Source organism: Pristis pectinata, chromosome 1 (assembly GCF_009764475.1).
Source record: "Pristis pectinata isolate sPriPec2 chromosome 1, sPriPec2.1.pri, whole genome shotgun sequence".
NCBI classification, from domain to species: Eukaryota; Metazoa; Chordata; class Chondrichthyes; order Rhinopristiformes; family Pristidae; genus Pristis; species Pristis pectinata.
The window spans coordinates 115942364-115966906 of record NC_067405.1 but is presented as its reverse complement, the minus strand read 5'-3'; the positions used below and the strand labels follow the sequence as shown (position 1 = coordinate 115966906).

Below are 24543 nucleotides of genomic sequence, written 5' to 3'. Positions count from 1 at the left end.
ATGCTGGAAATCTGGAGCAACACACACAAAATGCCGGAGGAACTCAGCAGCTCAGGCAGCATCTATTGGAGGGAAATAACCAGGGTCGAGAACCTTCACCAGGACTGGAAAGGAAGAGGGCAGAAGCCAGAATAAAAAGGTAGGGGGAGGAGCACAAGTTGGCAGGTGATAGGTGAGTCCAGGTGAGAGGGGGAAGGTTGGTGGCTGGGGAAGGGGGGGGGGGGGGAATGAAAGCGAATGATGCAAGAAGCTGGGAGGAGAGGCAAAGTTCTGAAGAAGAAGGAATCTGGTCGGAGTGGACAGTAGACCATAGAATAAAGGGAAGGAGGTGGGCAATGAGAGGGCGGTGATGGGCAGGTCGTGAGGGCGGGGGAGGGGAAAGAGAAGGGGTGAGGGGGCCATAGGAACGAGGGAAAACAAAGGGGAGGGGTTACTGGAAGTTAGAGAAGTCGATGTTGATGCCGTCAGGTTGGAGACTCCCAGGGCGGAATGTGAGCATTTGTCAGAATTGGGAAGGGGAGAAAAACCAGTTCCTGTGAAGCTTCGTGAGAGCGGGAGAGTGACAGATCGGGCAAGGGGGATATTTCTGATTGGGTGAACAATCTGTCCAATCCCCGCTGCCCTGACCTCTCTTTGTCCAATCCTCGCTGCCCTTGAACAGACTGTCCAATCCCCGCTGCCCTTGAACAGACTGTCCAATCCCCGCTGCCCTTGAACGGTCTGTCCAATCCCCGCTGCCCTTGAACGGTCTGTCCAATCCCCGCTGCCCTTGAACGGTCTGTCCAATCCCCGCTGCCCTTGAACGGTCTGTCCAATCCCCGCTGCCCTTGAACGGACTGTTCAATCCCCGCTGCCCTTGAACGGTCTGTCCAATCCCCGCTGCCCTTGAACAATCTGTCCAATCCCCGCTGCCTGACCTCTCTTTGTCCAATCCCCGCTGCCCTTGAACAATCTATCCAATCCCCGCTGCCTGACCTCTCTTTGTCCAATCCCCGCTGCCCTTGAACAATCTGTCCAATCCCCGCTGCCCTGACCTCTCTTTGTCCAATCCCTGTCGTGTTTACCCCCTCTTCCCCGCCCTCCCGCCTAACTGTGTTGAGGCCGCTCACGATTGCGTTGCTGACCTGCGCAGCGCGCATTCTGAGGAAAATGGCGGTGGGGGGAGTTGGGGCCTCTGGGCGGCCGGTGCTCACGTTTACGCTGCTGGTCGTGTTGTGGTTGGTGCCGTTTCTGCAGGCCGAGAGGGGTTTGGTCAAAGTCATCACTGACCACAACTGGAGGGAGATTCTGGAGGGTGAATGGATGGTGGAGTTGTAAGTATCAAGGTTCCGGTACTCACGCCGAGTGTCTGCGCCAAGTCAGGGCAAAGACATGGCCCTCACCCCGCCTGTCATTTACCACAGGTTGTGGGCAGGACTTGGCGTTGAGAGGAACCCAGCAAGGCTGATAAATCCAAGGAGATGAAAACATATGAATGTAGCATGTCAGGGTCGGGGCTAGAGCTGGCGATTGGCGGGGCAGGGTCAGTGCAGGTGAGGGGACAGGTCCGGGGTTGGGCATCTCCTAGAGCTGGGAGACTTTTATCACGACAGCCTTTAATCTTACTTTTGGATAAAATGTAACAGATAATTTACTCAGTAACATTTTTGAACTAAAATACGTACGACAGAAGAATGAGTTAATGATAGCCATGTGTATATGTTAAACAGTACTTTGTTTAATCTCCAGTTATGCCCCCTGGTGTCCTGCCTGCCAACAACTTCAGTCAGAATGGAATGAGTTTGCAGAGTGGAGTGATGATCTGGGTGTTAATGTTGCCAAAGTGGATGTAACTGAGCAGCCAGGTATTCTTTGATTATTTGCGATTTTTTTTTCACTGAGGGGAATAAAACATGCCTCCAGTAAAGATTCAAACGTTTAGAAAAGCTATTAATAAATTGGAAAAGCTATTTTTCTACTCTTGAGAGCAAAGTGCTTGCAGTTTTGTATAATAGTGTTTGGGAAATGGTGTTAGACTGCATTTTATCTGGGAAGTGTAAACTTTTGTTTCTATAGGTTGCAAGAGTTTAGCATCTTAGTGTACCTGCTGTTGGTTACTACTGCAGTTCCTCATCCAGGGAATTGTAATTTTTTTAAGACCTTGAGCCACATCTGCTCCAATTGTAGTTGAACCAATGTTTTATAAAGATTCGGATTGATTCCTTATTTTTCCAATTCTGCCTATATTAGTAAAGCTCTCCTCAGCTTGTCCTACCACATCAATGATTTGTATGTGTATACCCATGTGTATCTCTATTTACTCCTCTTCAGATTTACCCCCTTGCATCGTATTGCCTCTTGTTTTTCCAGCTATATTATCAATTTGCGTTTCTCTGCATTAAACTTCATCTGCTGCATACCTGCTGAGTGATGGAAGCCCAGTGTCATGTTTAATGTTTTGTGCCACCAACATATTTTGCAGTTGTGTATCTTGATTTCACGAAAATATTTATCAAGAAAATCAGTGATTCCTGTATGAACCCTTGATAAAGGCTTACCACAGTATGCCTTTGTCCAGTACAATAAGTGACAGTTCATCAAAGTTTCTTGTATCAAAGCCAATTCTATATTTGTGTTGTCAATGACCTTTTTTTAATTGTGGGTTTCAATTTTGTTGCTGATGGTTCATCAAGCGTATTTTGAAAGTCCATGTACACAACATCAACTGCATGGTCCTTGCATGTTCTCCTGTGACTGCATGGGTTTCCTTGGGATGTGGGAGGAAACTGGAGCACTTTAAAAATATATGGGTTTGTAGGTTAGTTGCACACTGTAAAATTGCCCCTAGTGTGCAAGTAGAATCTGGGAGGAGTTCATGGGACTGGGGAGAATTTTTAAACAAGGGATTAGTGTAACTGGTGCTGGTATAGCAAGGGGTTAGTGTAAGTGTGGACCTGATGGGCTGAAAGGTTTGTTTCTGTTCTTCGTCTCTGACTCTTAAATTTTTGAAGGAATTAATGACTTCATCTTTTGTTGGGGGGGGAAGAGGACTGTATGCATTGATGACTTGGGGAAAGTGTGTGTTAAAAGCTGGCAACACTATTTCTATAGATGGAGTTTAGTAGTGTATTCCCAAGAATTAAACTGTGCATAAATTTGATTTTAAAAGTGATTTGCATTTTTGCTGTGATAACTGTCCTTTTTAAAAACAGGTCTGAGTGGTCGATTCATTATTACAGCTCTTCCCACAATATACCAGTAAGTATATAACTCTGTTATAAGTACATTATAAACTGTTTTATTATTTGCTTTTTTAAACATTTTTCCATGTAAGTTCTTTGTATGTTGATATTATTGAATCTGCAGTTAGAAAATCTACAAGCATTTCTTCCCGTTCTTGTAGAGCTAGAGGTGTTCAGCAATGATTTTCTTTCTTCCCTCTGCCCAAAATTGGGTCTGAACTCCAAAAGAATCAACTGCTCATTCACTGTCTGAGTGTATTCATGGAAGAGATGAATTTGCTTTTGGATATAATATCAAAGGAGTTGAAAGTAATAGGGGTTTGTGCAGGACAGTGGTGTCATATTCTAATACTTATTTCGTGTGCTTTGTCACAGTGTCTGATAGTTTAACAATATCAGGGCTTGAATAGCAGTTGTTATTTCATAATGCTTATGCCATTAAGATATAATAGCTAATATTTTTAAACTGTTTGATATTTTGCTAACTCTTAATGAAGCAATAAACTTGGACTATAATGTAAACTTTGCACAAGCTTTACAGTTATCCAGTGCTTTACAGTTATCCAGTGCTCTTCACATTTCCTATGCTCAATGAATCCTATATAAAAGAATGAATATGTCAGGCCTGGGAAACGTGTTGTAAACCAAACACTGCATTTGGGGCCATCTAGTCGACTGGATTGTCTCAGTGATCAGGTAGTTTCAGCAATGGAGTTCAAAGTTTGAAAGGTGAAAAGGTACTTGATGGCCTGGTCACTGTATATTTTTTTAAAAAGGTGAAAGGTGTTTGAAGTGATTGAGTCCAGTAATGACTAGATGTAGTTGTGAAATAATCAACGGTTGTGATTTGTATTTGTGACCAGAAGGACTAGATGATTTATTCCAAACATGTATTGAACTAGTGTTAGTCTGTGCTACACAAAGTGAAAATGACTAAAATTTGTTTACTTTTACCACTTAATTACTTTACAATTTTCTTATGGCAACAGTGTCCTCATAGGATCTTAAAGTTTCCTTGGGTATCTAGATGGTGCTATGATCTGAGTAGTTATTAGTAATTTTAACTGTGTTTCATAAACCAGTTAGCCACATTGCTGTATCACATTACGATTTCAGAAATATTTTACAAGTACAATGTGCCCAGTTTTAATCAAATATTTTATTCTTTCTTACCTCTGTAAATCTGTATGTTGAAGTACAATTTATTATATAATGAATATATTGAGTACATTTTGAAGACAAAGCATTGGAAGCTTCTATGTTGCAGCTAATTTAAGTGATATTTGTATTTTGGATAACTTCAAGAATTCTAATATTGTGAAAGCATAAAAATACCCATTTTCTTGTGGTATTGAATTGCTTTTCTTTTTCAGTTGTAAGGATGGCAAGTTTCGAAAGTATCAAGGCCCTAGAATGAAGAATGACTTCATTGATTTCATAGATGGAAAGAAGTGGGAAGCCATAGAACCAATGTATTCTTGGTTACAACCTTCCTCCTTTTTGTAAGTTTAAGCACAATTCCAATACATAATTTTTTTCTAACTGTAGTTAAATTGTATTTTTTTCCTTAATTGTATTATTTAAGTACCTTTTAGTTTTCTTAATTGTAACTTGGTTTATGAAATAGTATGAAATGGTCTCCAATTGAAATTACAGTATTTGTTTGCTGTATTAATTATTACCTGGCCATAATGGCAACTATAGACGCCATTGACAGGTCTTGAGCCTAATTGTTTAGGCATAAATAATTATAAAATTTGAAGCATTTAAAATCATCCAGAAGCGTCCTAAAATTATCTTTAAAGTTATAATGTTTCAGGAGTAAAAGGCAGCAGATATTTAAAAAAAACTTTTGAAAGCCTGTCTCATTTTCTCTTTGCTTTTTGATGAGCTAATTAAATTCTGTGTTGAGCTATGAAAGTTCATAGTCAAACTAGTCTGAATAAGTCTGTTAAAATGTTTAAAAAAGTTTAAAATATCAAACAAAAACTTAGTTTATATGAAATGATGACACAAGATTCTGCAGATGCTGGAATCTGGAGCAACACTCACAGAATGCTAGAGGAACTCAGCGTGTCAGGCAGTATCTATGGAGGGAAATAAACAGTTGACATTTTGGGTCAAGATGTCGATTGTTTATTTCCCTCCATAGATGCTGCCTGACCTGCTGAGTTCCTCCAGCACTTTGCGTTTGTGTGTATGTTGTATGAAATGATGCCATAAAAATCAAAAATGGAATGATGAGTATTAGTGTATTGTTTTTCCTTTTTGCTACCGACTTCCAAGCAAGTGGTTGGTTATCAGCATATGGCGTATTGTAGAGAATCCAGGAGTTCCTTGCAGGTATTCACTATTCTCAGTGAACATTAGAACACCAAGAAAGAAATATTACCTCAGAGTAATATGGAGAAGCTGTTTGCAGTTCAATCCACTGAGTGATCTTTACAGAAAAGGATATAAACATCAGAACACAGTCCTGAGTGGTGGATATGTTTTCCAGTGGCCACTAAATGGGATAATGATATCATTCATCTGGAAAGTAATGGGCTTTAAATTAACCTTGGGTATCAAATAACATGTGTCAGTCTGCGCGTTCTCTAAAATTATTTCATACTTTCACTTGCACACCCAATTGGGCATTCATTGGTTAATGAAAGTGGATAAGAATACCCTTCCAGAAGTTGTTCCTTTTGAAAGTTGACTTTGATATTTGAAGTGATCAAATAATTTTAGTTGAATTTTTGGAGCACAAGTGATTTCAAGTATTCATCATAAATCATTTGTTGACATTTTTAATCCTAATCGAATGTTACTCATAGCCCTTTTGTAATGTCATTGCAGGATGACTAGCATGTCAGCATTATTCCAGCTGTCCATGTGGATTCGTGTAAGTTGTTATCTGACGCCAGCTGAGTTGTGATGGTGTAATGTTCTACGTAATCTTTGTTACATCTTTGGATCTCGCTTCTTTGAAAGGCATTAGATATTATGCAGGCAATTTTTAGTATCTATAATCATTGGGCAAAGTGATGCTGATATTGAGGACTTAAAATTTTTATTGTAACTTTTATTGTAGTTTAATTTGAACTACCATTACATCGTAATAGTGGATGAATATTAGAAAACGTAGCGTTATTGTTCCTTTCTTTAATTTTGAATTGGTTGAGATCTTAATTACATGACTCTGGGGAAAAATGAAGCTGCAGATAACTAGAATTGCCTTGTAGCAACTTTTTCCCAGCTTCTGGTGCTTCTACCTTGAGCCAGCAAGACCATGTGATGGGTGATTTTGCATGTCATGACTATATAGTTTTGGTATGTGGTTGTTTTTTATTTCTATGTTACCTGGAAATACATTACTGCAATTCTATATTATATATACATTTATATATAGTATATCCAGTCCTTTTTGGTGGAGGACAAGATTCCATTAACCTTTTTAATTGCTTTTTGAATCCCCATATTACCTTCTAGGCTTTTCATTGAATTTTTTTTCATTATCCACAGTTCTAGTCTCTTGCCAGTTGGAAATCAGATTCATTTCTAATAGTTAGAAATGAATGACCTTGTGTTTCCATAACTTTCAAGCTGATATGCTGCAGTTTAGCCCACTCAGTCTATCCATGCTCCTGTAACACTTCTCTCATCTGCACAATTTTCTGTATCTTCCTAATTTGTTATGTGCAGACTTGGATGTAATTATTTTTAATTCAGTTCACTGAAATAGTGAAAAGTTGAGGTCCTAGTACAGATCAATGGGGAACAAAAGAAAGCAATTGTAGTTATATGCACCTTCATTTTTGTCCACTGTTATGTAGATAACTTAAGTTATTAGACCGTGGCCATTTCTGTCTCAGCAGAGTATATTACCTTCATTGTTCCTTTGCATTCTACCTCCCACATTAACCAACCCTTATAAAATTTGTGGAAAGATTTTGATTGAAATGATGGGAAGAGTAAATATGTGTATTTGGAGGAATGTTTTGATGAGCTCTAAGTGGTATTTGGAAAAGACTGCATTGCTTTCTAGAATCTGTCAATGTTCTTTTAGGCTGGTTGCTTGGAGGTACCCAAAAATTACAATAGTTTGCACATGAGATTGCTTGATACCTCTCATGAGGCTTCTGTCTTCAGTGGCACAAAATACTACAAAAACTCTCAATGTTTTTGGGAGTACTACTATTGTGTCCAATGGTAATGCTCTTGAGTTATGCTATGTTTTTCTTTTCATATTTTTCATGACAAAATACACGCAAGTATGCCTTTTTCCAGTGACTGATTTCATAATTGTGGATTATGGCTGTATTTTGAATTGCATTTAAAATGTTTATTTTTCAGCACTGTCATAATTACTTCACTGAAGATATTGGCATACCTGTTTGGGGATCGTATAGCATTTTTGCTTTGATGACTCTGTTTTCTGGTCTTGTGCTTGGATTGGTAAGATTTCTAAAGATGGCTTTCATAGGTTAATTTATGACATGAATATTTTTCAGATTTCACAACTCAGATCAATGTGAATTGAAATTATGCAAGTGACTGCATTATAAATTGAAATCCATGGTTTAAGTAGGTAAAAATACAAAATTATTTGATGTCTCCATTGGATTGAATTTATTTCAAATAAATATCTGCATTTGCTTTAGATTCTGGTCTTCGTGGCAGACTGTGTATTACCGTCCCGGCGATATAGACATCAACCTCATTGCTCTCAAAGTGAGTCCACTTTTCTTCTAAGAATGTTCGCAGTACCTACAAGCTTCAAATACAGTGTTTTTGAAAACTCACCTAAGGAGCAGAAGCTAGCTTTCATAAAATGATTATCTTTCGGATCTAATTGTCTGCGAGTCCACTCTGTAATGTTGTTTGAGATTCTCTAATGTTGACAAATAATTTAGACAGCTTAGACTAACATTTTCTTTCTAGCAGTTTATGGTCTCTCCATTTTTAGTCATTTGAACCATTATTTTCTTTCCTCCCTGGGTGGTTTGCTCTCTTATCCCTACAGCAGCCCATCATTCTTCTGCATTCCTGATCTCAATACATCCCAAGTTTGAACTTTTTTAGTGCACAGCTGCCTACTGTCAGCATTCTCTGAAGAGCCTTTATTGCTGCTTCTTTTCAAGCAGCAACACTCAACTACACCATCCCTTCTTGCAGACATTCTGGTTAATATATCTATTGACCATTAACTCATCCTTGTCCTTCACATGGTGTTTAACAATTAACTAAATAAGTGGTTTGCTATGATATTTCTTTGTTTTTGATTGCATGAAAATTGAATGGATACTTTTTTTGTTTGGAAGAAAAAATGCCTGGAACCAAGCTGTTGAAGCCAAAAGATGGACAATTTCAGGATGAAGATGATGAAGATGATCTGTGTTCTCAAGCAAAGAAGAGCAGTAGTAAAAGATATGAGAAGTCTCTGGTGAAAGATGATGGGGATCATTTACAGGATACTGTGAGAAAACGTACATTGGAATACACGAGTAGAACTGATGATTCCTGATTCTAGGACAGAATGAAGTGAAAGGTGACTAAAGCTATTGTCCTTCCATAAGGCATTGAACTGTTTAGTAATGGATTCATGGGAGAAGATGACTATACATTAAAGTACGAGGTCACCTGTGGTGGGTAGCAGTGTTGTACTAAATTTACTTTTGTTCTTGTGGGCTTTGTTGCTAAGTTACAAAGCTTTAATATTGAGCCTTGCATGCTCCTTTAAGTCTTTCAAACTTCCGGTTGTATAATTAAAATGTTATTGGGTCCTTGGTACTATTTTGGTGAAAGACTTAAGTGTAGCATTTATATTAAAAAAAATATACTGTGGCAGTATCCATAATCCAAGTTCTGAAAATTCCAATCTTCCAAAATATTAGCTTGAAAATGATACATGTGCATATAGCAGCTAATTTTCTGCAGTACATTCGAAAGCAATAGTGTAGTACATGGTAGAAGGTGCTGCATTTTTTGATCTCCCAATTGGATTGCTCTTTATTTCTATTGGAAAACCAGTGCTTGCTTTCAAATTAGTTGTTTCTGAACACATTTAGAAATTTAGTTTATCAGCCACTAATTGGATCCAGAATTCTGTAGGGTTACTTTTAAGACGGATAACAAAAGTCTATTTCTACTTGTCTTGCATTTATTTTTTTTTAATCGTAGGTTTCTTGTTCCTGCATCTTTGCCTGCATCAGAATTTCTATCTCATGAACGTGCTTAAGCATGGCATTACTTAAGTCCTTGCCAGTATGCGCATGTTTGGGTATCATAACAACTAAAGTATCCATTTACGAGGCTATATGCATCTAAAAGTAATAAAACTAGCTAATTAATCATAATAGTATGATTTAGTAATCAAATGAAAATAATCATTGCTGGCATAAATTCCAATGCATTCTTTTGGTTTCTTTTTTTATAGTGGTTTGATGGACAGGAGTTTTAACATGTGGCTTTTTTAAAATACTAATCTGTGTTGAGATGCATAGATCAAGGTGGTCATTGAGCTCATCTGTGCTGGAAGTCATGATGGTTGGCATTGGTTTCACTGACCCCTGGGTTATAAAGGAGAAAATTCTGTTACAACCTATGGTTTAATTGACTGTATTCAGGATCAGTTATGAGTAATAGTCACAAGTTGTTGAAAGACTGGAGCTTGAAGCTATGTAGTGAATACTTTATTGAGGGTGTAGTGAGAGAACCATTTTAAAAAGTTCTGCCATTTAATCAGAAGGAATGTATGAAGACCAAATGTTTTGGGTGCTATTCCTTCATTTAAAAAAAAATTACCTCAAATATATTTAGCTTCTCATTATAAGTTTAAAAAATACCTTGCAATTTGAGGAGGATGGGCATCTTCATTAATGGTGAAGATTTATTTTGTACTGAGAGAAGAGAGTTTACAATGTTCATTTGTGTCCAAAAATGTTTTCCGTGTGGGTATTTTCATTTCTTGAAATATCCTATTTTGCTTTGAAGTGTTATATTTGATTTTGGTTTAAAACTTTCAATTGTACCATAAAAAATCTTTTGCATGCTGGTGAGAGCTATTGCTTTGTAGACCAGGTTTTAAATGCATAAATAACATTCCCAGTTTTGTGGACCATGCATATCTGTGTGAAATGTGTGGAATTTTACACTGATATTTTGCTATTATATTCCTGTGTATATTGCCTCACCAGTTTATATTTAGCTGCCAAAGACGGGTGCAAGCCTTTTAATCTCTTTTTTTTGGATGTAACTGGAATAACAGATTCTAATGTTCACTATTTACCAAGTTTAGAAAACATATCCAAACACCTACTAGGCTTCAAGTATCTTTAGCTTATTTTGAGGGGTGGTGAACTGCTGTTTTAAAAAGGGAATTGGAAAACAAAATATGTAAATAGTTTCTGTATTGTACATTTTTAGAAGATGCTTAACAATAAAGATAATGTTGGGTTGACTTGTCTTTTTCTGAAGCTATTTGTGCTGAGGTTGTAAGGTGTTCTTTTTGTTAATAATTCATATGAAACCACCACCTCTAATAATTTGTTTTGCTCTGCTCTTTTTTTAAATCTGACTAGGGAAAAGTATAAACACAAAAATGATCTTGTACTTGATTACGGTGGGCAAATTGTACTGTCATTAGCCTGGATCATCTGTTGGCACAATGTTTGTAATCCAATTTAAATTATAAAATATTATGACATGCTCAAGGCCTTCTAATGAGGTGTGAGCATGACATTTGCAACCATGTGGACCAAAGCAATTTACAGTTATGAAGTTCAGAGTTGGCCTTTGTTTAGTCTTGGAAGAGTAACTTTCTGAGAAGCAGCATCTCTTTAAAGAAAAATGCAAATGCATAATCAGCTGGGTCATGTCATTTTCAAAATATGATTAAACTTAAAATATCAGACTAAATCATCATAAATTATTGACAACTGAATAGCCTGCCAATTACACCTTCTGCACTGTCAGTGAGATGGAGATTCAGAGTGCTGATATTGCATGAGCTACTGCAATAGCTGCCATATTGAAAGATGAAGTTGGAGGGTTTGACCATGAAGGTCACCAGAAGGAACCTATATTTATTGTTGTTGTTAACATATTTTGATATGGCTAAGTGAACGAGGTAAATCTAAAGTTTGTAAGTAAAAATCACCCTTTTTTTTTTGTTGCTACCTGCTTCCCTGTCCACAGTATGTGCTTCATGTGCCCCACAGAATGTTTTAAAGACTGCAGCCAATTCACCCATTTGCGTGCTTTACTGTTTTTAAATTTCAGTAACAGATGTGAGGTAATTGGACTATGAGAACAGCAATTTGCACAGTTTTATGGTGGGATGTGTGGATTCTATCTTTTAGAATGGATTCAATGTTTAGACTGGAGACAAGAGACTGTAGATGCTAGAATCTGGAGCAACAGACTCAGCAGGTCAAGCAGCATCTGTGGGAGGAAAAGAATTGTCAACTTTTCAGGTCGGAACCCTGCAACAGGACTTTCCTCCCACAGATGCTGCTCGACCTGCTGAGTTCTTCCAGCAGATTGTTTGTTGCTCAATATTTAATTTCCGCAGTTATGCATGGCAAAGACAGAGAATCCTAGTTTACTGCAAATCAGCCAGCATCCATGGAGAGAACAGACTAATGCATCTAGTGTAGATCTTTTGTCAGAATTGGAAGAAAGTACAGCTGTGCAGTATTTTAAAACATGGAACACAACATTGGAGATGTGAGCAATGCATGAACATTCTTTAAGAAAGGCAGTAGAGTGATCTGCAAGGTGCTGAATGGAAAAACAAATTTTAAATTGCTCGAGGGCTATTAAACTGAGGCAATTGGAAGCAGGGTGAGAGGAAAGATATTTTGCATGTACATGAAGAGTTAGAGGGGACTGGATGAGAATGATATAGAAATAAACTGGCAAAGCTGAACATGCCACATCATTCTGGGAGCATATAAAAAATATCAACTGCATATCTAATTGAAAATCAAATTGGAATTAAGGACTATATTTAATATTAAAGCCAGAGGTCTGCAAAATCCAAAGTAACAAGATGGGATGCTGTTTCTTTAGGTCTTGTGAATCTTGAATTCAGCATGCTAAGGACAGAAGTGACACCTGGCTCTGGAGTAACAGTTATCTTTTTTTGGTGACTGAGTTGAGGTGTTTGAAAAGTCATCTATGCTGTGTTTACGTTCCCAAAGTTACAGGACACGGCACCACAGCTCAGATATTATGTATGTATATTTTTAAAAAAAGTTGAACTGCAGGTAAATGTCTCATTAATTACTGATTCGTTGGTTGCTAAAAATTAACAGTTTACTCTTGTTCCATTGTACCAATCTTTTTTAGTCTTTTGGAAACAGCTTGGTAATATTGCATGTGGGAGCAATGTGCAGATCTCTCTCTAGATGGCACTGGAGTGTTGCATTGTTAAACTTTGCACTTGATGTAAAGTTAAAAAGAAATTCTCATTATAAATATGAGAATTTGACATGGTTCTAAATAGCATTGTATCTTCAATAAAGAATTTGTCCTTTAATAAATACTACTTTAATCACCTTTGGCGTCTGTGACAATTTTCACTTGTAGTTTTGCTGTTTTGATTTGGAAATATATCTGGGATAAATATTTCTATACTAGTAGTTTACTAAAGTTTTGCATTTGATAAATGTTGAATATTTTCAGTTCCAATTATGACATATAATTAGAACCTGTTATCCAAATTTATCATGGACAAAGGTTTATGGAAGATTGTAAAATTTGTTCTACTGATAAGGCACACTGTTCATTCTTGAGTATTTGAACTACATGATCTGGATAATCGCTGATTTAACTCCTAGGCTGTGGAATATTAGCATGGAAATGAAGTTAGGTGGTGCAAAAGTTTTTAATAGCCTTTTCACCACTGTTAAGTAGCAAATTGTTTGCACACGTTTTTGCTTTTGTTATTCAGTGATTCCTGCTGAAAGTGCTCATGAGGCAGTGAATGTACATGTGATTTGATTCAGTTGGGATGGAAGGGCATGCCACTAGTCTTGAGCTAGAGAGTTTGTTATTTCCTTGGGGAGAGCAAGGCTTAAAAACAAGATAAAGCTAAATATTTTGCTTATCTTGTGGCCTGATGCAAACTGCGCTCTTGCCATCAATTACACCTAGCCACTCATGGACTAAAGGTTATTTGGAATCTGGATCACTTTGATCCCAAATGCTGTAAATCATAAAGATCTCATACTTTCACATGCAATAAACCTATTTCCAACCTGTTGAAATCTTAAAATATTTTTGTGTACCCTTTTAGACTTGATTCCTATGGTGTCCTTGCCTTCTGTAAAACAATCTCAGCTAAAACTGCTGTCTATAAGCTATTTCACATTGTCCTATTTAAATGCCATTCCTTTGCCAGTTGGCCACCAGCAGTTTCTTGTCCACCCAGTGTTCAGTTTTTATGATTCTCATTGATGATGAGTGATTTAAACCAATATAAACTCCTCCAGTCTCAGACTCTACACCTCCCCACCCCCATTTGGTGGTGGTGCTTGAGCTGTCCCATCAGATGGCTTTGAAATTCTCATCTTGGATCACTTCCTTTCTACCTTAAGCCCACCCTTAGAACCTACTTCACATGTCATCTCTCCTAATGCTGCTACTTTGGTGTGGATTTATCTAACTGGCTTAAATTTGAAGCTGCCCACTTTTTGTTTCCTTGTACATAACACACTGAATTTCCACAGTTAGCTACTGGCTATTGGAGGAAGTCAAGGAAATCCTCATTTAAAAAGCTTTTGCACGTGTGCTTGAAAAGCAGTGACCTACAGGGCTACGGACCTAGTGCCAAAATATGGAATGGCACTGGGTAACTTATTTCTAGCCACTTGCCATCATTATGAAGCAAAGTTATTTTTATGTATATAACTGTACAAAAGTACCTGTTCTCACTAAAATAAGTAAACATTTCAAATGAAGGCAAGAGTATTTTTCAATTTTAATTCTCATTTAGTGGATGTAACATTGTACTCCATATCAGCTCCTGAGAGTTTTTGAAAAACAAACTTATGGCCAATTGAGGAAAACTTAAATTGTTCTAACTCTGAGGAAATAAAAACACTCAACATGACTGCTATTCCTAATGTCATGTTGTAATCTGATTATACCCTGCAGCTGGAAATACCCAGTTTTCCCAAGTTTGTCCTTTTAACCACACTAGTCACTTCCACTGATCTTGGTCTGATCTCCCAACTGATAAATATTTCTTGGTGTAATTAAATTATTTTTATTATTTTTATCATTTTGTACTTCCAGGATTTAGTATTACAACCTAAAGATCCATTTCATGTTTGTGCAGGCACTCTTTCAAATATTTCTTTGACCATCTATAGTCGTGTGTATAAATCCATTTAAATTATGTAAAGTTTAAAAAAAAATAAGCATAAGTTTATAACTGGAGGATGTGAATTGAAAAATGTGCATTTGGAGTTTCTTTAAAGATGTGTATTTAGCTAGAATATTCTAGGTGACTTCAATAACAGCTCAAAGGTCCCCTGTTGTGACCTATTGCAGGGAAGGTACCAAATAAGTTGTGCATGCCTTTACTGCTGATCCATGATAATCCGATGTAGAAGATGAGGAAAATAGTATTTCCTTCAAAGAGGAGGTATTATACAAGTGGGTTATGGTAATGGATGATCTTAAGTGAGTTCTGTTGCATTTGATTTGAAGTGATAAGTCATTGTATCATAAAGAGAGACAGCACAAACAGAAGGCCCTTCGTCTTACTATGTTTGTGCAGACATTAACCACCCATTTATACTAATCCTACATTAATCCCATTTTTTTATTCTCTCCACATTCTCATCTACCACTCATTAAATACGAAGGGCAATTTACACTGGCCATTTAATTCACCAACCCCCACATCTTTGGAATGTGGGAGGAAACTGGAGCACCTGGGGGAAACCAGTATAGTTGCAGGGAGATGGATGCTGTCTGTATAGATTTTGCACAAAGGTCAGGATTGACCCAGGCTGTGAAGCAGTGGCTCCATTTGCTGCAGGATTGTGCTGCCCTTTAAAATAGTTTGATGTTGATACTGAGTACATGGCCAGTGAGTGTTTCTGGAGTTAGAACTCTTTCTACTGTCCCAAGATTTGCCTGCCTCATCTGCTTTATCAGAAAGCATTTGCTGAGAAATTTGTTTCTGGGACTGTTGATTAGGTGGTATATGTGTGAAGAAAAAGAGAGGGGTAAAAATGTAGCACCTTCTGCCAGATGGGAAGAGTGTGTGTGTCTTCAGAATTATGGGGCTCAAGTTAGCACTAATCAAGAGAGGATACCTGAGGAACGGAGACATGCCTGTGCAAGCATGTAGGTCAATCTTGAAGGCTGTGCAGCAACAAACTGAAGAGTTATGGGTTCATTTGCAATAATATTGGGAAGGTTTTTCATTACTGCAGTTAGTTTGAAGTATGTGGCATTGCTGTTAATACAGTACTGATATTGTATAGAAAAGTAAAGTTGCTATTCTTAAAGATGTCATCTCAACATTGAGTGAATTATTTAAGGATAGCAAATACTGAAGGTTTTAAAAGATTTTCAATTAGATGCGAAATTTGTATTATGCTTTTTTAATGCTGTATTCAAAATGCTTTTATACTTGGCAAATATCTCTGGTAGTATTTACCCCTCAATGTTAATCTTAAGTGAGCTCTTTTGCATGTAATTTGAAATGACAAGTGTTCTCTTTTTAAAGCAGTTTGACATTGAATAAAAATGTCATGATGTCACGTTTGCCTCTATGCAATGTCTTCCCTAGTCAATATTAATACTTATTAAGTTATTGGGACACATGGACCTAGGTATTCAGGTTAGTGATCAGAATAGAATGATTAAAATTCTCATTTTGAAATAACTATTTTTGTCAGAACAAATATTTTTGTCAAAATAAATATAGCTAACTGATAGAGAGATTCAAATACATCAACTGTTAGTCTGAAACCCCAGGGTGAATCCTTTTGGTTCTGACGTAAATTGCTTTTTGGCACTGTTTGGATTTAGCAGCTGGTCTCATGCCATTTCTATTGCTGAAAACTGCCCTTGTAACTGAAAACTCAAGTGAAGAACGTTGTAGGATCAAATGGAAAAACAAATTTCACATTTCTTTTACGTGCCCTAATGATGCATCTTTTCAGAATATCAGACACACTATTTTTAATTGTTGAAAGGCTTGTTTTTGTTCCTAGTTACCTTGCTTTTGTTCCTAGTTACCTTGCTTTTGTTCCTAGTTACCTTGCTTTTGTTCCTAGTTATCTTGCTTTTAAACATAATCATAAAATTCGTCATTAATAAAAAGAAATTGTTCAGCACAATTTATAAGGACCTTTAAATATGTCTAGAGGGGGAACATAACCTACGACAGTTCACCAAAAATGCTTGTGTCAATGCAAGGAAATGATTTACTTAATGCTGAGTGACAAGTGACTGCGTCAGTGACACGTAAGAAACTGAGTTATTTTTCTTGGGGCAAATGTAAACCACTGCTATCAGCTGTTGAGGTTAGCCACGTTAGACTACACATCTTAATTCAGAGAAAGAAGAGTTACCTTCTCCAGACATCTAATGAGGATTTGTTTGCTGCTTCGTGGGACTGTTTTCATCTGTGTCCAAAACTGACTTCATTAGTGTAATTAATGGTGACTTGGTATAATTAAAAGGGCACTCAATGCCCCTAACCACTACACAATGCAGTTTAGAAGAAAAATCAGCTTAGTGATTGAAGGAAGCCAATAGTGATTGATTTTAATAAAACTTGTAATGAGGAATGTGAGTTTAAAGTCTACCCTGATTGTTTTAAAAGGAGATCTGTAACTGTAAAAAAAAGATAAAAGCTGTCATATTGTCTCCAACTGTTTCACACTTTAGGGAAAGAAACGTAACTTTACTAGGGCTGTCAACATATTGCACACAAAGTTTTTGGAACAAATGCCTCTGAAGTAACCTAGCAACCAGAGAATCTGTAGAAGGAAAATTGCTGGTGATGCCCATTGTCAAATATGAGCTTGATATTTAGAAATTCTTGGCTTCTGCTTAAAGGTAATAAAACCTTGGAGCATTAAACTGCAGATGCTAGAAATCCAAAGGAAACAAAATGTTGGAAGTCTTCAGCTGGTCAGGCGATATCAGCAGGGTGAGAAACCCCTTCAGAAATGGAAAAGCAGAAGGGCGCATGTATTTTAAGTTGTATAGAGGAGTAGAGGAAGAAAACAGAGGGAATATCTGAGAGTGCAGACCACAGTTGTCATAATAAATTCTTTAAAACCAGCAGTTGGGACAAAATGGTAGAGATTATCATTTGGAATAAAACCCTGTGCTTGTTTCCAACTTACTGACCTCTCAACTCATGATCAGTTGAATATCGGAAGAAAAGGCATGGTTACTCAGTTAGGGCCCTCCATGCCCAAGTTGCTGTACTGAATGTTTACGAAGGTGGTGCGTGAGCTTAATGGAAAACATGAATGATCCCAATCTCTTGGATTGCCCCGATCCAATACATTTCTCAGTGACTATCAGCATTGGTGGTGGTGGAAGGGGCAGGATCCCAGTGTGATCTGTACGGGGTGCATTTTGGATCATGGGATGGTGAAGGGACCCACATTGCATTCGTTCTCTGCTTTTGCAGCTTTAGGCATATAACTTCAAAATTGTGGGGCTGAAGGAAAAGTTGGGGGAGGGAATGGTGCAAAGCAATATGTTTGGGGGCTTGGGATGCAGTAGAGTTAAAACACTGGCATGTACTTTCGTGATGTAGAAAATTGCTCTGGTACATCCTGGTCATAAAACACAGCTCATTACTGCCCAATTGGTCTACTTAGTCATTACCAAAGCCATGGAAGCTGTTGTCAGCAGTGTTATCCAGCATCATTTGCTCACCAATAATCTGCTTATTGATGCCCAGTTTGAGTTTTGTCAGGGCTACTTGGGTCAGACCTTCTCAATCATGGACCAGAGAGCTAAAAACCCAAGCTGGGGTGATGACAAGGCAGAATTTGAAGTATGACATTAAGGAGCCTTGGTAAAATTAAAGTCAATGGGCATCAAGGGGAACACACCACCGATTGGAGTCTTAAAGGGGAATCTGCTGCTGATAGTGTTGCCATGCACTTGCTTCCCTTGCCCTTGTCAGTGGTAGAGGTAAGTTTTCAAGGAGCTGTCAGAGTAGCTTAGGCTTATAATTGCAGCCCCTATGTGACAATAGAATTGGGAATGAATGGTTAGTGGGATGCCAACTGCTTTGTCCTAGATGGTGCTGGAGCTGCATTCATCTGGACAAGTGGAAATCTGATTTGTGCCTTGGTGAAAGTAGAAAACTTTTGGGTGCCAGTTGGTGACCTCAACCTCCCAGCGTCTGACCTGTTCTTGTAGTCCTGATATTTATGCAGAGGTCCAGTTGTTCTAATTGGTCAGAGGCACCTGGGACATTAATGGTTGGAAACTTGCTGGTGGTAATCCCATTCAATGTCAAGGGTGGTGTCTGGACCATCCGTTGTGGGAGATGAACATTGCCATGCACTTTTGAAGCACGAATGATACTTGCTATATATTAGCCTATGCCTTAATGTTGTCTTGCTTTTGTTGGATGCATACAGGGACCGCTACATAGTGTAGTGGTTAGCTAACGCTATTACAGCGCCAGCGATGCGGGTTCAATTCCGGCCGCTGTCTGTAAGGAGTTTGTATGTTCTCCCTGTGACTGCATTGGTTTCCTCCGGGTGCTCCGGTTTCCTCCCACATTCCAAAGACGTACGGGTTAGGAAGTTGTGGGCACGCTATGATGGCGCCGGAAGCGTGGCAGCACTTGCGGGCTGCCCCCAGAACACACTACGCAAAAGAAGTACCTCACTGTGTGTTTCGATGTACATGTGACTAATAAGGATCTTATCAAATGGGATTGGACATTGTGCAAACATCCCTATGTGTGACGATGTGCTCATCATCGTGATTTGGAAATATATCGCTGGTCCTTTGTTATTAATACATCGAAAATCTTGAACTACCTGCTCATTACCATTGGGACTTTAAGAATGCAGTCACTAGGACTGCAGCAGTTCAAGAAGGCCATTCACTGCCATCTTGGTGAGGACAATTAGGGACGAGCAATAAATGCTTGTTTCCCTCCCTTCCCCAACCCCCCAAAATCAGATGATGGAGAATAATATCCCTGACAGCAACTGAAGCGAAAACATGGCCAAGAAGCTCAGAGTGGATGATCAATCCAATGTGAAGTGGCAATGGTATCTACCATATAGCTGCAGATGGCTCAGACAGCTGACAAAGGATTAGAACAAGCGGTATTGTTTGAAATGTACCACTGGACCACACAGAGCTGCAAGGTCAGGAGGTTCTTCACTTTTATCTACCCCAAATTTGGGGTGTGCTTCCCCACAAAGATGATTTGTTTTTAAGACGATGAATCTTTTCTGATGCTGGTCAGGATTGTAGTCACAGCCAAATTCAAACCTCAATTCTGGTGGAAATACATTTTTAATGGAGTAAGTTTTATGGGCAGGTTTAGAACTTTGCTTGTTTATTCTATCTTAATGATATACATATTGATGATAACAATCATAAGACTTTTTGTAAAGAATTTGAATCAGTTTCATAGGTTGTGCCTTCCAGTTTTAGTTGTATCCTGTGTTGATTCTTACATTCAATATTCGTGGTGATTTGTCACAGCATTGCAAATGCAGAATTTCAGGCAAGTGTTCCACAGATGTTTGAGCCATTCAGGGTGACAGAGCAAGTGTGATAGGTAAAATGTATGGAGGTTCACACTTTCGTGCCATGGAGAGTCAGAGAACAGTCTTCCTAACAACAATAGTGTTATGTTACATAACATGGAATTGTTGGAAACCTAAGCTACAGGAGGCCATTTGGCCCGTTATGTTAATATCAATTGAAAAAGATACCAGTCTAATAATGAGGTCTCTGCCTCTGAGACCCTTTCAGGCAGTGATTTCCAAACTCCTACCACCCTCTGGGTGGAAAAACTTCTCTTCATCTCTCCTCTCATCCTAATAGTTAAATCTCTGCCACCTGGTCTTTGACTTTTGTACTATAGGAAATAGGTGCTCTCCATTGTGATTCTTTTTTTAATTGAGGTTTTATTCAACCCTCCCCTGGTCCAAAAAGAACAATTCCAGTTCATCCAAATTTTCCTCAAAGCTAGTAATTTAAATGCTAACAGATATTTAAGGTAGGGGATGAAATTGTTAATGTTCTTCCTTATACCACAAAGCCTTGCTTTTTATGTACTTTCCAGTCCTAGCAGCATCCTTGGAAATCTCTTTTGCCCTCTCCAGTGCAATCACTGAAGAGTCTTGATGAAAACAGAAAATGCTGGAGATACTCATCATGGCACTGAGAATTCTTGCTGCTTTAAATAACCGGTAGGGTGAATGTTAATTTTTACTTTTAACATCAATTGGAATATGGTAAGGTACAAAATAGAAGCCAAATGATCAAAGTAAATTGAAATATCATCACTAAACCTCAAGAAAACCAGCAACTGATTAACCGTGGAAAGTAAAGGTAGAAGAAAACTTTTAACTATTTAGATCCCATGACAGGATTTAATCTTTAAATGATCCTAAATTTTTTTTACTTCAACTGTTCTACCTGGATAGGTATTAACTACAAGCATGTCTCTTGAATAGTATCTGAATCTCAAAATTGCAAATAGTACCTAGATCTTGGTTACTGGAACTGTGGCAGATATGAGCAAGATGTGAGAATATCTGTACGTGCGTATGTACATGGTTGCATGCATCTGGATGAAGTGCATGCGCACCCATGACATTTTACCATGTTCTCTTATTGGAGGCTGCAGGTATGACTGTCTCATGCTACTAAGCATCTGGAAGAAAGTGATGAGTGGATGGAAAAGAGAGGCTAATAATTTAAATGCTAACTGGTATGTAAGATGGGGGATGAAGTTGCTAATGTTCTTTTATATTGCAAAGCCTTGCTTTTCGTATAATTGGTTGTATTTATTTTTGTTCTGAGACTGAAAAATTTAATTTGCAATTCAAATAATTTACTGCAAAGTTATTGACGTGTGAAGAATCCTAAAAGACACAATCCTTTTTCACACCAGTTTGCATTCTCATGGATTAATAAACATTTTGTCACACATGATCAAAAGACAAGTGAAATGCCTCAAGTAGATTTAGAATTGCTGCAAATGATAGTTAAGCAATAACACAATGAGGAGGGTTAACAGACTTCATTGGTCTGGAACAAATAACTGCATAGACTTTTTTTTGCTTTACTCATTGATTTATGATGTTATGGCTTCATAAGTGTTACATAGTTGCTTTTGTGTGCTGGTTAAAGTGGATAACATCTGTGACATTGTGCATGCAGATAATATCAGAAGGTCAGATATCAGGAGTAGGCCTTTTAATAACTGTATGATAAAAATCAGACCGGGTTGAAGTGTCCCAGCAGTATGACGTGAAACAGGTACTGGGCATTTATCTGTTAGAAATCAGCTGTGATTGAATCCCTGTCACTGCTATCTCGGCACTGGACACTTACTAAGATCTTGATTTCTCATAGCAAGCATTCAGCAGTGTATTTTGAGATAAATGGGAGATCTTTCTTTGATCAAATTTACAACAGAATTTTTTTTTTCTGAAATTACCACCACTGTTCTAAAATTTCCTATTTTGTCTTTAAGATGTCTCTGTGAGAAACTGCTTGTTAGGGCCCAGCTGTTTTCCAAATGTATTCTTTTTAAAACAATGTCTCAAATTTCTGCTTACTTGCTTGTTACGTAAAGGGACATTTCTCCTTTAGTTGTGAAACCTTTTCACAACTAACCATTGCAGCTATTTAGGTTTTCTGATTTATTTGTTCAGGTGGCACATTAGTGCAACTAGTAGAGCAGCTGCCTCACAGCTCCATTAACCTGGGTTCAATCCTCACCTCTGGTGCTGTCTGTGTGGAGTTTACATGCTCTCTCTGAGACCACGTGGGTTTTCTCCCACATCCCAAAAATATGCAGGTTGATTGGTTAATTGGCTGCTCTAAATTGCCACTAGTATGCAAGTGAGCGGCAGAATCGGAGGGAGTTGATGGGAATATGGGGAGCGTAAAGTGTGGTAGGGTAGGATCAGTGTAAAAATGGGTGTCTGCTGGTTGGTGCAGACTGTGTCGGTTTCCCTGCTATAGCCCTATGACTACGAGTATGCATGCTTTTTTTTGCATTCAAAGACTTATAAAATGAGCATTGTTTTGTGGGGTTTCAATTTGGAACTAGAATGGAGAGGGACTAAAATTGTTGAGCAAGATGAGGGGTCAAGGAACTCACTGAATTTTGGATGAGGGAAATACTTATTTGTTCATGGTTTCTTGGTATCTTTTTATCCCCTTATGTTGTATGAGCAATGGTGGCAAGGTTGCGCATTCCTATTGCGTTTGAACTGAGTGGCTTGTTTGGTAACTTGAGTGCAGTTAAGAGTGGGCCACATTAGTATGGCTCTGGAGTCGTGCCAGACAAGATTTAGAACAGTTCTGATGAATAGTCATTGACTAGAGACATCAACCCTGTTTCTTTCTCCACAGGTGCTGCCTGACCAGCATTTTATGATTTTATTTCAGATCACAGATGCTCCCCAGAATACAAACACTGACTTACGGACAACCTGTACATACGAATGAGCATTTGGGAGACCGGTGGGACGGACAGGGATGGATTTTCCAGCTGCAGGTCTGCTGGCTTCTTCTGCTTGGTGGGAACAGGGCATTTTCACTTGCCTTCAACGAACAGTTCGGGTTATGAGCAGTTCTCGGGAACTGAACCCTGTCGTAACCGGAGTACCCCCTGTATGGCATTTACATAGAGAAATGAGACTACAGTTGCTAGATTCTGGAGCAACGATCTGCTGAAGGAACTCAGTGAGTCAAGCAGCATCTGTGGGGGGTGGGGGAAGAAATGGTCGATGTTACGGATCAAAACCCTGCATCGGTCCCATAACTTCGACAGTTCCTTCCCCCCTACAGCTGCTGCTCGACCCGCTGAGTTCCTCCAGTAGATTGCTTGTAGCATTTACAATAATTTGCTTTTATCAAAGTGAGTCACCTGTCTGTAACTTTAATTTCACATGCAATGAGTTATGGTCTGTGTAGTTAGAACCTAAGTACTTCCCTTATTCAAAGCTCACTGCGTTCCTTAATCCACTTTCTTGCTCAACAGCTGTACCCCCTCCCCATTCTCACTCCGGATTGAAATCCCTCAAAACTGCTCATTTTATAAGATTTTGAATGCATTTAGATGTAGCAGTGATCTATCCTGTAATACACAAAAAAAAATGTACTTTACAATAAAAAAAACTTGAACAAATAAGTTAGAAAACTAATTGTTTCAAAAGATCGTATCGAAAAGGTTTTAGGAATCAATGAAGAAAGGTTGCTGGAGATAGAGCAGTTTTATATCCTTTGTTAATCATCTTTTGTTGATGAATAGCCTGTGTCTCAGTGCTAAGAGGGTGCAGGTGTACTGAATTTGCAGTTGCCATAGAGGAGAGTAATGGGAAAAAATTCCTTTGAATGTGTGCAAGACTATCAGCCACTGGTTGTGCTCAGCTTTTGTGCATTCAGTTCCGTTCTTGGTGAGGCCCCATCTGGAGTACTGTGTGCAGTTTTCCTTGCCTAATCTGGGAAAAGGTGTTTGTGCCATGGAGAGACTGCAACGAAAGAAGGTTTATGGACTGCTGGGATGGCAGGACTGACATATGAGGATAGATTGGATCTGTTAGGCCTCTCTAGATTGGACTATTGAAGAATGAGAGGGTAGAAACTATAAAATTCTAACAGGACTAACAGGCAGTTTACAGGGAGGATGTTCCCAATGGCTGAGGCGTCCAGAACCAAGGTGTGCAGTCTCAGGATACAGGATAGGCCATTTAAAATTGAGTTCGGGAGCCATTTCTTCACCTAAAGTTGCCATAAAGGAGAGTAATGGGAAGAAATTCCTTTGAATGTGTGCAAGACTATCAGCCACTGGTTGTGCTCACCTTCTGTGCATTCAGTTCCATTGCCCTGATAATTTCAAAATTGAACATTATCTGTTACTTATAAATGAAAGCAAGTTGGTGAACCTGTGGAACTGTCTGTCAGAGAAGGCAGTGGAATCCAAGTCATTGAATATATTCAAGTATAATGTAGGTATATTTGTTAATATCAAAGGCATCAAGGAATATAGGGCAAAGGCAGGGACAGAAGTCAATGATCAGTCATAACTGTGGTGAATAGTGGAGCAGGATTGTAGGGCTGAATGGCC

General features: G+C 38.5%; 1 protein-coding gene across 2 annotated transcripts; it reads left to right on the top strand.

The window, feature by feature from the left end:
• Positions 1–1111: 1111 nt before the first annotated feature.
• tmx1 (thioredoxin-related transmembrane protein 1) lies at positions 1112–23487 on the top strand. Of its 2 annotated transcripts, XM_052026799.1 has the most exons (9): positions 1112–1313; positions 1729–1844; positions 3192–3237; positions 4595–4723; positions 6063–6108; positions 7560–7661; positions 7868–7937; positions 8528–8754; positions 22863–23487. In XM_052026799.1, the coding sequence occupies exons 1-8, from the start codon at positions 1150–1152 to the stop codon at positions 8728–8730; spliced, it is 876 nt and encodes a 291-aa protein (XP_051882759.1). In that variant the 5' UTR covers positions 1112–1149; the 3' UTR covers positions 8731–8754; positions 22863–23487. The 2 variants fall into 2 exon arrangements, with proteins under 2 accessions (XP_051882759.1, XP_051882750.1); XM_052026790.1 differs by lacking the exon at positions 22863–23487 and having other exon boundaries at positions 8528–12767.
• The last annotated feature ends 1056 nt before the right edge of the window (positions 23488–24543 follow it).